Source organism: Trachemys scripta, chromosome 3, assembly GCF_013100865.1.
Source record: "Trachemys scripta elegans isolate TJP31775 chromosome 3, CAS_Tse_1.0, whole genome shotgun sequence".
NCBI classification, from domain to species: domain Eukaryota; kingdom Metazoa; phylum Chordata; order Testudines; family Emydidae; genus Trachemys; species Trachemys scripta.
In genome coordinates this window covers 82,234,371-82,247,486 of record NC_048300.1, presented here as the reverse complement: position 1 = coordinate 82,247,486, position 13,116 = coordinate 82,234,371, and the positions used below count along the sequence as shown (strand labels likewise).

General features: G+C 41.0%; 1 protein-coding gene across 2 annotated transcripts in view; it reads right to left on the bottom strand.

The window, feature by feature from the left end:
• The window catches only part of RPS6KA2 (ribosomal protein S6 kinase A2), a 432,449-nt gene that overhangs the window by 94,608 nt on the left and 324,725 nt on the right, over positions 1-13,116 (bottom strand). For both annotated transcript variants that reach the window (XM_034765236.1, XM_034765237.1), the window contains one exon: positions 9,979-10,085. In XM_034765236.1, the coding sequence (XP_034621127.1) occupies positions 9,979-10,085 (107 nt within the window). The remainder of the gene's footprint in view (positions 1-9,978; positions 10,086-13,116) is intronic.

Sequence of the window (13,116 nt, the reverse complement as noted above, 5' to 3'; positions counted from 1 at the left end):
ACCGACCGGTAGCTGTTTGGAGTTGCCAGCTTCCAGATTGCAATAGCCACCCGCTTCTCCACTGGCAGAGCAGCTCTCAATCTCGTGTTCTTGCGCTGCAGGGTGGGGGCGAGCTCCTCACACAGTCCCATGAAAGTGGCTTTTCTCATCCGAAAGTTCTGCAGCCACTGCTCGTCATCCCAGACTTCCATGACGATGTGATCCCACCACTCGGTGCTTATTTCCCGAGCCCAAAAGTGGCGTTCCACGGTGCTGAGCATGTCCGTGAATGCCACAAGCAATTTCGTGTCGTACGCATTACGCGGCTCAATAGCATTGTCGGACTCCTCACCCTCACTGTCACTTTGGATCTTAAGGAATAGTTCGACAGCCAAACATGACGTGCTGGCGAGACTCGTCAGCATATGCCTCAGCAGTTCGGACTCCATTTCCTGCAGACAGATCGCGCTGCACAGAAACCGTTGAAAGATGGCGCCAAAGGTGGACAGAAACAAAGGGATTTCTGGGATGCGAAGCGATGCATCACGGGGCATTGGGACAGGACCCAGAATCCCCCCACACCCACGCCCCCTTCCCACAACACACGGCACCAGAATGGGAAAAGTGCTCTGTGGGATAGCTGCCCATAATGCACCGCTCCCAATAGCGCTGCAATTGCTGCAAATGTGGCCACGACAGTGCGCTGGGCAGCTGTCAGTGTGGACAGACTGCAGCGCTTTCCCTACTGCTGTACATCTGCAAGTGTAGCCAAGGCCTGAGGAAGATAATAGAATTTTAGGCTCCTGTGACCGGTGTGGTTTGGAGGCCAGTGTCAGGAGCTGGGTGTGAAACCTTGTTATGGGTTGGGCTAACCCTCCCTTCCCAGATTGATAGGTGTGAATTACCCTTCAATTACCATCACTGCAAACATAAGCCCCACCTAAGACAAAAGGCATGTGTGAACCTGCCAGGAGTGGGTTTGTTGAGATTTGTTTTGGGTAGGTGTTCCTGGGAGTGTGTGAGACAACACACAGCTACTGAGGTCACAGACCAGAACAGAGAGAGAGGCAGAGGAAAGGATGCAAGAAAAAGGCAAGCAGGAGCATGTGAGCATAGTGTGACCCTGGAAAAAGCTATAGAAAGAGCTTTTGGCCCAAGTGTTGGCTAAAGAGGCTTGGGGGGGCTGGTAAGCTAAGGAGCTGATTCTTTTTTGTTCTTGATTCCTTCTGCATTCAGAGACACAGGACTTTGTACAGTCCTTGTAAATAAACAAGATTGCATCAAACAAATACCTGGCTACTACCAATTTCTATTCCCACCTGGAACATCCACACAGCCCTGAACTTTGACTAGCCAGTCAGGTCCAAAAGGGGCAACAGGAGCAAACATGTGGTAATCACACAGTTTTGGCCCTGGAAGTGTAGAATGGCCCACAATGATGACTCTTCTTCACTCCCAAACCCAGGGGAAGGCTTCTGTGATAACAGTGTAAGATTGCAGTAATTCCAGGGGTATTGCCAACTAGGCACAGAGCAGAGCTGCAAAGCATCCATTGTATTCTCCCCTGAATCACCCATACTGTAAATAGTTTATTTCCCACTGGAAAGGTATGCTGTTTTTTGCAGCATTAACTTCTGAACCATGAATTCTACATGCCCATCCTCCTTGAGCAGTTCACAGCACTGGACTGGAGCTAATGGTAATCAGGCTAGTTCAGGGGTTGGCAACCTTTCAGAAGTGGTGTGCCGAGTCTTCATTTATTCACCCTGATTTAAGGTTTCGCGTGCCAGTAATACATTTTAACATTTTTAGAAGGTCTCTTTCTATAAGTCTATAATATATAACTAAACTATTGTTGTATGTAAAGTAAATAAGGTTTTTAAAATGTTTAAGAAGCTTCATTTAAAATTAAATTAAAATGCAGAGCCCCCTGGACCGGTGGCCAGGACCCGGGCAGTGTGAGTGCCGCTGAAAATCAGCTCGCGTGCCGCCTTTGGCACAGGTGCCATAGGTTGCCTACCCCTGGGCTAGTTGTATCGCCAAGAATGAAAGGGGCCTAAAAACATGCAGTGGGCTTTCTGACGATAGGACCCTTATTCTCAGGGATTTATTAAATAAAAATGAGCAAACACACCAAAGCACTATCTACTGTATAGAGAGTGGGAGAGAGAGAGAAAGAACATTGTAATATTTTAAGTAATGGGAGACACTCAGACCCTATGGCAAGGAGGGTCTAGACAGAGGAGATTAGAAAGAATTTTTGTTTGCAATGCAGGAGATGAGATTCCCTGCATCAGGCTCCACAGATTTGATAGACTATGCTCCTGTCCCTGTTGCATTATCACTAAGACCTCCACTGAGGGGATAAGTCATGTTCAACGTTCCTGCTACATTTTCTTTGTATTTAGCAGACTACAAACTCCACTGAGTGCTACACTTTTGTCACTGACACCTGCAACTTACACTTGCCCAAGGACAAAATGGGGAGGGAGTGTGTGGATGGATGCACGTGTGCACACAGAGTAATTTGTCCCCTTACAATGTATAAAATATACACAACTCCATATTTATGAACCAAAAATTACATTGGAGGGAAAAAAAGGAAAATGAGCTATCAATTTGAGGGAAAAACATGCTCATTATTGCAATGAATCAATTTAAGATTAGTGAAGCAGCCACTGTATCCGCCACTAATTATCCTGACTGAAACAACTGGCATTTAGTAAACTTCACCAGTAATTGTGGAAACATACCTCTTCTTCGATCAGTCTTCCTGTCTTGTCTCTTTATGTTTTATTCTTTTTACAGTTCCTTTTTACTCTACACTATCATTAACCGAAAGCTCTATTGTGACAATCACAATTATTTCAGCTACTGCATATGAGATGCACAAACCAGAACTACACTACTTTAGTTTTCAGGGGGAGAAAAAAAAAGGAAATCAGATATTGTTAATATGATTCAGGCCTGGGGGAAAATAAAAAAATCTTTCTTCCAATTCAGTGGTTTGAAATTATAACAATGGAAGAGGAAGAACAGATAAGCAAGTTATACTAGGTTATAATTCCACTGAGGACGCCGATGGTATCACAAAACCCTAAGATGGAACTTCTCTATATTCAACTTTTGCATAATTATTTTTTCAATGTAAGGTTAGAAAGCGTCTGTGTAAAACTATGGCTCTTCACATTCTATATTTCACAATTAGTAATAAATAATAATAATAATAATAATTTGCACTTCTCTAGTAATTTCAATGTTAAGATCTTAAAACACAAACAATGAATTTAATTGTTGACAGCCTGAACCAACACCTATTACCCTTCACTGGATCAGCCCCTGAGGCAGGGGAGTACATTAATCTCCATTTTACAGACAGGGACAGTAGAGTGACATGCCCAAGGTCACACAGGATGTTTGCAGCAGAGCTGGGATTACAACTGACAGCTGAAGTCCACGGCTGAATTTTAAACACAAAAAATCCTCCCCATTGGATAGTGACATTACTGTATATCTCAAATCAATACTAAAATGATTCTGTCTGTGACACGTAGCAATTTCTGAATCTGTTTTTTGTTCTGATCTGTGTCTTCTAGGCTTCACTTTGAGCTTTAGGTTCAAACAAGCCTGAATGCAGAATCAAACTCAGCCAAAACTATCAAATTTGGCCTGGCCTGGCGCCAGAATCATGTGGAACTATTCAAGGTTTTCATGATTTTGGTCAGATTTGCTCCATACTTAGGTCAGGCTTTCATGAAATATAACCTAGATTTCATGCTTTTCTGCAAACTTGGCCAGATGTTCTGGTTGCTAAGAAAATCTGAAACACCATTTGAGTTTCATCTAGTTGCAGGTTTTGTTATGAAAGTTCCTCACAGCTCCAGAGATCAAAATATCTTCAGAAAACAGGAGACACTCACAAATTTAGGATGTCATCACATTGTATTATGTGGTTATTGTGGTACAATATTTGTATCATGTCACCCAACCTCAGCACTGCAGATTCTTCATCCAAATTTAATTGTTATGTAACTCCAGTGCAGTCAATGAAGACAATGAAGAGTTACAACAGAATTACATCAAGTATGAATTCGGTCCTTTGCACCACAAAAGTAAGAAAATTACCCATGACTTCTTGGTAGGAGGTAGAGCTACTCTCCCAAATCCTTCATACTACTTTAACCACACCATCAATACAAGCATACATGTTCATGTTCAGGTTTCATGAACTGTGCATGTTTTTCTGGCATTTAATGGCTGCATTTAAGGGTTCGATTCTGCCATTCTTACATTGAATCATACTTTACTACACAAATAATCCCATTGGTTTCAATGGGACTGAGCAATTACCTTATTACATAAGTAGTTTCATTGAAAACAAGGAGATCACTCATGCAGAAAAGTATTACTCAATGTAAAAGTCAGAATTAAATGGTAAGCAACTTGAAGGAAGAAGCATTTTTGGCAAATAAAAGTTGAGCCAGAAGGACCAATTTTTGGCTATTTAGATTAGATCCTCTAGTTCTCAGCATCACAGCATTTCCTGGGGTGCAGAGGTTGCACTTAAAAACTTGTCAATTGTCTTAGGTGGTTAATAACACTAACTCAGTATTTGTAATTTTCTCTAGATATTTGTATGAGGAACATAGAGAAGCAAAGGGAACACTGCTAATATTAAAGGTAATATTATCTGGTAATCTAAGGCAAAATAGAAAGTTTTAAAGAGTGACCATCCTAACAGTTTCTAAAAATGGTATCCAGTAATTCTTTATTGATAGCAAGAATGGAAAGTTAAAAAATATTCCAGATATTTACAGTTAGAACTAATACTTACTAGTAAATCATCACCTTAAAAGACCATATATATATAAAAAAACAGTACATGGGGAAGTTGGAAATTCAGGCTTGTCTGAGATTTTATGATGTGATGTAAACCATCAAGCCAATGTTGCACTCAGCACACATATGGGGTTGTACCATTTTAACTATGCTGGTATAGTTAAAGCAGTACCAACATTTGTGTGTAGACAAGCCCTTAGCTACACCAATGTAATCATAAGGATTCCCTTGTATAGCTTTTATTTACTATGTGTTCTGAGTGACTTATTACAGACTGAACTGGTAGCACTGCCTATTATTAAAGTTGCTGACATCCCATTATAAGACTCTGTTCCAGTTATTTATAACACTGGTCTACAATTTTTGAGAAGTGGTCTGCTTCAGAGATAAAATGTGCTATTTATTATGTATTTTGATGTGCTGAATTCAAATATGACAATTAAAACAACTGATTGGCTACTGTTTCTAAGATATTTAAGTTTTTACATTTTATGTCTATGTATATTGTGTAGATAGAATTTTAATCATAAATTGTAAACCTAGGTCTTTTCAAGTGTTGCAGCATATGTGTGGGGCCCATCTCTTGTCCTGATCTCCAATTTTGCAGCCAAAATAAAAGTGATAGGCTCTCTTAACCATAGTGGTTATACTGCGCTTTTGTGATGCAAAAGTCACTTCACCACAAACATAGCAGAAGTTATCTGCACTGTTCACACAAGTACGAGGCATCTCTGCTCACTTTGGCTAAACAGAAATGTGTCCCTTTGCAAAATCAAACACTGACAAATAAGAGCACGACAACTGTATGATTTCTAGAGCTGATACAGGGCAATTTGTTCAGCAGAGTGATGTAAGCTTCGTTATGATTGCATCATCCATGACTTCTAGGAATAACATGATGCAATTCATATCATGTATGACGCAATACCAGCTTCAGATTGCACCATTCATTGTTTTGCCTAAAAAGCAAGTACTGTCCAAACCAGGTCATAGATTTATTCATAGATCCAGTCAAATATGTATTTTAGTCATTTCTGGTTTAAATTGAGATCCCTTCCCTTTATAACTCACTTATCCTCCATCATTCCCAAGTCAAGTGTCGTATTTACTGACCCAATAGCATATCTTGAAAACTAGAGCCAATCAACAATTTTAAGCATCATTTTCATTCTCAGTGACCCAGAATTAGTAAAGTTTGACTACATTTATTTCAGAAGCATTTTGGCTGTAGAGCAGTGTAATCTTTGCCAAACTTCACGTGTTTGGGCTAAAATTTTCCATGTCTGCCTCAGGTTGAATTTTTTTTGGGGGTGGTGGGGGAGGTCAAAATTTCATCCAAAACAGGCACCAGGGAGGAAGAAGTTGCTTTATTCAAATGCAAAGGTGACCTGAGGAGATATGAGCCAGATCTGTGGGAGGAGTAGATTGTGACAAGGAACCTGGGAGGTGGGAGAAAAGGGGGGAAAGCTGGGGGGAGACTGGGAGCCACGGAACAAAATTTGGACTAGCTGTGCAAGAAGACTGGAAACTGGAAAGAAAAACAGAGTGGAATGACACCACTGAATGAGGGAGGAGTCCTATGGAAAAATAATATGTGATAATGTAATTAAAAACTCTATCATAATACAAGGGGGTCGAATAAAGGTTGGTTAGGGAATCTTAATTCTTGCATTTCCTAACTTTTGAGTACTTAACTTTGCAACCTTACTAATGATCTTTTAATTTCGCTCTTTTAAGGATGAAATTCTGAGATGTATTTGTACCTCAGCTTTTTGACTGGATAGTACTATAAAGACAACAGAGGGCCTATCTAACACAGGTTCAGCTCCACTGATGTTTGCACAGTGGGAGTCGTAGTGTAAATGGGCTACCAACACGTTTTTTTTGAGCACCATGTTGACTAGGTTTACTATAAGCAGGATTAGGTGACATGAGGATGAATAACAGCATTAGCAGCTAGTGGGCTCTCTACATTATAGCTCCCAACACTGCTAAAACCGGTTCAGTTTATTTCATCTTTGGAGGCCTATTAGTCCCACTGTCAGCCTATTTTGGCTTTTAAGGGGCCTAATGAGCCTGTTCTCATTTTTGTAGTCACTTTACCATTAACTCTGGACTTTCTTGTATTTCTAACTTTTTTTGTTTGTTAAACAAAACTTCACTCTCATGTGCCTACAAATTTAACTACACCTTAACTCAGCTTTTTAAATGGGTTTGTATTAGGATTATTTTCTAGTAGTGATTCAGCACTTCACAGGTTGATCTGAAGCAACAGGCAGTGGAGAATGTGCCATTCCTCAACAAAAGAAGCAATATCATCAAGTAGAGCACATTAGCACGATTTTCAATTAGCGCAATCAGAATCAAAGATCACAAACACTATTTTATTTATTTATTTATTTGTTAGCTTTTCTATGGTGCTCATGAATGCAGTATGTGATTGCCTAGCAAACATGAATCAACTAAGCACCAAAACAAAATAAAATCAAAAGGGTAGCTGGCAGATAGAGAAAGAAAAACATATGGCACTTGTTACTGATGACAGATGTTCTTTTATATTTGATATTTGGTAATAAAGTGATGCATTTATTCCTTTAGATGTTTAATTCAGTGGGGGTGACTTTCTACATTTGATAAATTTCTGGTTCTTATTTTCATTTAACCAAAAATGATTGGAAGTTTTAGTAATTTGTGAAATGGTCTTTTGAGTAAATGACAGATAATGACATGACTGAAACTATCTACTGGTTTGTCAGAATGACCAATATATACATGAAACTGAATTTGAAGGTTATGTAATTTGTATCGTATTTGTGGATAAACAAGCTTCCTGCCCTCAACTCCTCACTCCTACAAAATCAACCTTCCAATTTTCTTGGCCTCTTCTTTCCTTCACAAGTATGAAACGGATTACACACCACTCTAAAGAAATAATTGCATTTATTTAAATTGCATGGTAGGAAGGGAAAGAATATTGCTATGTTCTTAGAGTTTGGAGCATAAAGGATAGTGAGACTGGTTCTGTTTCTGTACTACCCTGTAATCTCCTTTCATAGATTTTTAGATTCTAGGACTGGAAGGGAGCTCAAGAGGTCATCAAGTCCAGTTCCCTGCCCTCATGGCAGGACCAAATACTGTCTAGACCATCCCTGACAGACATTTATCTAACCTACTCTTAAATATCTCCAGAGATGGAGATTCCACAACCTCCCTAGGCAATTTATTCCAGTGTTTAACCACTCTGACAGTTAGGAACTTTTTCCTAATGTCCAACCTAAACCTCCCTTGATGCAGTTTAAGCCCATTGCTTCTTGTTCTATCCTTAGAGGCTAAGGTGAACAAGTTTTCTCCCTCCTCCTTATGCCACCCTTTTAGATACTTGAAAACTGCTATCATGTCCCCTCTCAGTCTTCTCTTTTCCAAACTAAACAAACCCAATTCATAGATTCATAGATTCTAGGACTGGAAGGGACCTCGAGAGGTCATCGAGTCCAGTCCCCTGCCCGCATGGCAAGACCAAATACTGTCTAGACCATCCCTGATAGACAATTTCAGCCTTCCTTCATAGGTCATGTTCTCAAGACCTTTAATCATTCTTGTTGCTCTTCTCTGGACCCTCTCCAATTTCTCCACATCTTTCTTGAAATGTGGTGCCCAGAACTGGACACAATACTCCAGTTGAGGCCTAACCAGCGCAGAGTAGAGCGGAAGAATGACTTCTCGTGTCTTGCTCACAACACACCTGTTAATGCATCCCAGAATCACATTCGCTTTTTTTGCAACAGCATCACACTGTTGACTCATATTTAGTTTATGGTCCATTATAACCCCTAGATCCCTTTCTACCATATTCCTTCCTAGACAGTCTCTTCCCATTCTGTATGTGTGAAACTGATTGTTCCTTCCTAAGTGGACCACTTTGCATTTGTCTTTGTTAAACTTCATCCTGTTTACCTCAGACCATTTCTCCAATTTGTCCAGATCATTTTGAATTTTGATCCTATCCTCCAAAGCAGTTGCAATCCCTTCTAGTTTGGTATCATCTGCAAACTTAATAAGCGTACTTTCTATGCCAATATCTAAGTCATTGATGAAGATATTGAACTGAGCCGGTCCCAAAACCGACCCCTGCGGAACCCCACTTGTTATACCTTTCCAGCAGGATTGGGAACCATTAATAACTACTCTGAGTACAGTTATGCACCCACCTTATAGTAGCCCCATCTGAGTTGTATTTGCCTAGTTTATCGATAAACCTGAATATTTCATTAAAAAGGTTCATAACTTTTAAAGGCTGAAGCACGTTTTATTAAAATTGGCATGGAACAATGTATGCTAAGCACAAGTCAACTGGAACAGAGCAACAACAAAAAGTATCAGCTGATTCCCAGTCATCTCACTATGGGTGTCATTTGCTTTATTTCAGCAAAAAAAGGGAACACTAGCATTTTAGAAACAGTAAACTTACTCTTGGCAAAATTTAGCTAACATCACTGAATAGTTTGTAAACCAGCAGGATTAAGGCCAGTTTATATTGGTTCACTGCTACAAACAGAAGTAAACTTGTTTCAATCGAGAAAAGAACTTTAGGGTCAAAATCTGATCTGCATTAAAATGGTACAAATCCAGAGTAATGGAGTTATTCTAGATTCACCTTATCTGGGACCTTATTCCATACTCTGTTTTGAACTGAGATAATTTATCAAGTCAAAATCAATAGGGAACCCACTCTGTGTGACTATATAATGCTGGACTGTAGCAGATGTTGTGTCACGTCATGCTGAAGTGGTAGGGTAGGAAGGCTGGTCGAATAGGTAAGGCATTGGGATGAGACTCAAGAGACCAGAGTGCAATTTCTGACTCAACCACAGCCCCCCTCTAGAATAACCTTGTGCTAGTCACTTGATCAACACTGTGCCTCAGTTCCCTATCTATAAAATGGGTAAATACCTACCTCATAGGGGTGTTGAGAATAAAATCTAGTAATGATGGTGAGATGCTCAGATATATGATGATGGGGGTGCTACAAATACTCAGATAAGAAAAGGAAAAAGATACTTAAGGACTTTCTTTGGCATTTTGTGACTTAGTAAAATAACAAGGAAGTGATTTAAAAGGTTCATATATATGTTTTCAGTTAATTTATTTTCCTTAACTTACTTTTCTGGTTTTAGATCCCTGTAAATAATTCCAAGACTATGGAGGTGGTCTAAAGCCAAGGCCAGCTCAGCTAAGTAGAACTTGACATCCTCTTCTGTAAACATTACCTAGCCAGAAAGAAAAGAACAAGAAGTCTTAATCACTGTCTGATAACAGGTTGATTTGCTTCAAACAGCTGCACGGGAGAATTCTCTGACTCAGGATTGCAAGAAAGACCATCATATCAAATTCAATTTGTCAGTATTTGTCTGCACTCACATTAACCCTCCTCACCGGGTTCTCCTGGTTACATGACAAAATTCTGTTCATTCAGCTGTGTTTTCCTCTCCCTTAAATCATGCTGCTTTCATTCTTGTTTTTAGTCAGTTCAGCTGACATTACATACTAATATAAATCAGGGCTGAGCCATAGTCTATTGACGTCAATGGCAAAAAGTCAACAATGCACAGCCAGGCCCTTAGTACCTGCATTCATCCTAGTCTACTAAAATCTTGGCACGTGGTTCCCAAATTCCCACAAGCTGAGATATGGACCTAGTTTGTGTAGAAGTGAACTGAAATGCTTTGTGTTTTATAAAATGACTTATATTTAGTTCCAAAATATTAACAGAATATGCAGCATGCGTAGACTTAGGACCCAATCAAAAAAACCCTCCATTGAAGTCAATAGGAGTTTTTCCATTGAGTTCAGAGGGCTTGGGCTCTTAGTTATGACAAGCTCCTCTTTTATTTACCTGCTGAGACATATGTTTGATATCAGATTCATCCTGGTGACATGAGACACAGAACACAGTAAAAGCCACAGGCAAAACGCCTACAGGGCCAGACATGGCTCCCCCACTAGTCTAGCCTGGGGCGACAGCAAACCCCTGGGGAGCCTGACTGGTAAGGTATGGCAACTGCAGGTACTGGCTGTGAGGCAGAACTCAGGGAGCTGAGCAGCAGCTGCAGTTTACCCAGCTGGCTGCTTCTGAAACATCACTTGGGGACGTGGGATAATGCTGTCTTCTAGAGACATTGCTGGCAGCCAGCCAGAAGTGGTCTTCCTCCGGGTGCTGGTGGCTCAAGTCCTGGCCACGTACAGACTTGTTCCTTTGGTGGCTGCAGCAGCTCTTACCACATCTCCAGGAGGGCAGGGGAGCGGAGAGGAATATGGGGAAACCTGTGAGGAAGGAAGGGAATGGAGACAAGCAGAGATGCCCTTTCCAGGAGCAAGGAAGCAGGGAGAGGAGCAGGTACACAACTGCGACAGGTGAGAGAAGAACTGCTAGCACCAAGGGAAGGTGGTGGCTCTTGGTCTACTCAGACTCCCAACAGCTGCTACAGGGGACAGTACTATCCACATTCTGCAGGTTGCTGCCTGGTTAGCTTGCACAGCTGCCACACCCTGTGCCTTGTGTTCTGTCTCACGGCTATGTCCAATCCCCACCTCCAGCTGTTGCTTCTCTCCAGCAGCCAGAGCCAGCATGCTGCCATGTGCCCCAGGTTAAACTCCTTGGGATTTGTAATGCCACTGGCAATAGTCCCAGACAAGGGTTCTGTCAGAGACTTGTAATCTCCGATGAGCTCAGCCAATGGTGTCATTGGAATAACATCCTCCGCCACTGTCTCTGCCAGGTGCTAGGTAGAACCAAATTCAATCTAGAATTTAAAATATTGTAATACGTTTAAAAAAAAAAACTATTTGCTGTCATTGCTCTATGTGAATTTAAAAAGTCAATTTTCAGCTGAGAGCAATGCTTTAAGAATTTGGCTTGCATTATTCATATGCACCTTCTCTTTCTCTCTCTCTCCCCCCCCCCCTGTATTTGCACCTTCCACTTTGTGGTATCAGGTGTTTTTTTACATTGTCTCACCATGACTATCTTCTCCCTTGCAGCTCCTGCCCCCACCAGCAGCTGTCTTGTGTCTGTCCTCCTCATTGACTCTCCCCCTCTTTTCAAATTTAATCTGAAAACAATTATTTCCTCATTTCTCTCTGTCAGTTTTCTCCCCTCTGCTATTTTTTATTATGTAACTATATATCTATGGGGATTTAACTCTGGGAAGCAGTGTGGGATAAGGACTGTATGAAATGTTCTATTCAGACTAAAAGGTGCTGTATTATGAATAATGTATGTCTAACAAAAATAAAAAGTTACACAGGGAAAGAGAGTGAGGAGCCAGGATCACTCTTCTTTAAATTAAGGAAAAATCATTGGAACTGAAGGATTAGTCACCACCTCAGTCCAGGGTTGGGGTAATGTAATTACTGGGACAGAAGGGCACAGACAAAGTAGCATGGCTAACCTGGCACAACAAGGTGTCCTTGATCTTTCAGTGACCTAGTGAGGGGCCCTCAGAACCCTGCTGCTTCCTGCCTCTAGGAAAAGACCTTGCAGAGCCACATAACCTTGGGTGAAATCTTGCCCCAGTGAAATGAATGGCAGTTTTGCCATTGACTACAATTGGGCCAAGATTTCACCCTTTGTGTTTTTGTGCTAATTCCTAAGGATTCAGAGTCAGCTCAGGGAGACTAATCTCCCTAATTAGCTAATTAGGGATAGATGAACCCAGTTACAATAAGGAGGGGCTAGGTTATTCCCATGAAAGAGACTGGAATTTTATTCACCAGAAGCCACGGAAGGGAACTCTGGGGGAACATAAGGGCCACCTTGCCGGCCTGTTTGTTTTGAATTTTGGCCTTTACTTGAAGGAATGCAAAGAGAGACTTCTGCGAAGTGTAAAATATCTGGTGAAGTAAACTGGAAAACCTGGAAGGGATTTTGGCATTTCAACTGGAGAGTCCTGTGAATTCCCTAGCCACCCAGAACCTGACCCTGATACACGTGGTCACTTGAGTATAGGCTTCATAGAGTGGGGAATCTGGGTATATCTTTTCTCTCCACATCACAGCCAGCATGTGTCTCTTTTTATCAATGAGTCAGGGGTTATTCTACCATGAGAAGGAACTAGCAATGATCCGTTGGGAGTAAATTGTAATTAAGTTTTCTATTAACATGATGCTCACACTCTGTCAGGTATGTCACTTATCACACAATGTAGATACAAGTATTAAAAAAGGTTTAGGGAAATTATAACAAATTACAGCTCCAATTCAGTTACATAGAATGAAAATACACCCAGGGACACACACAAA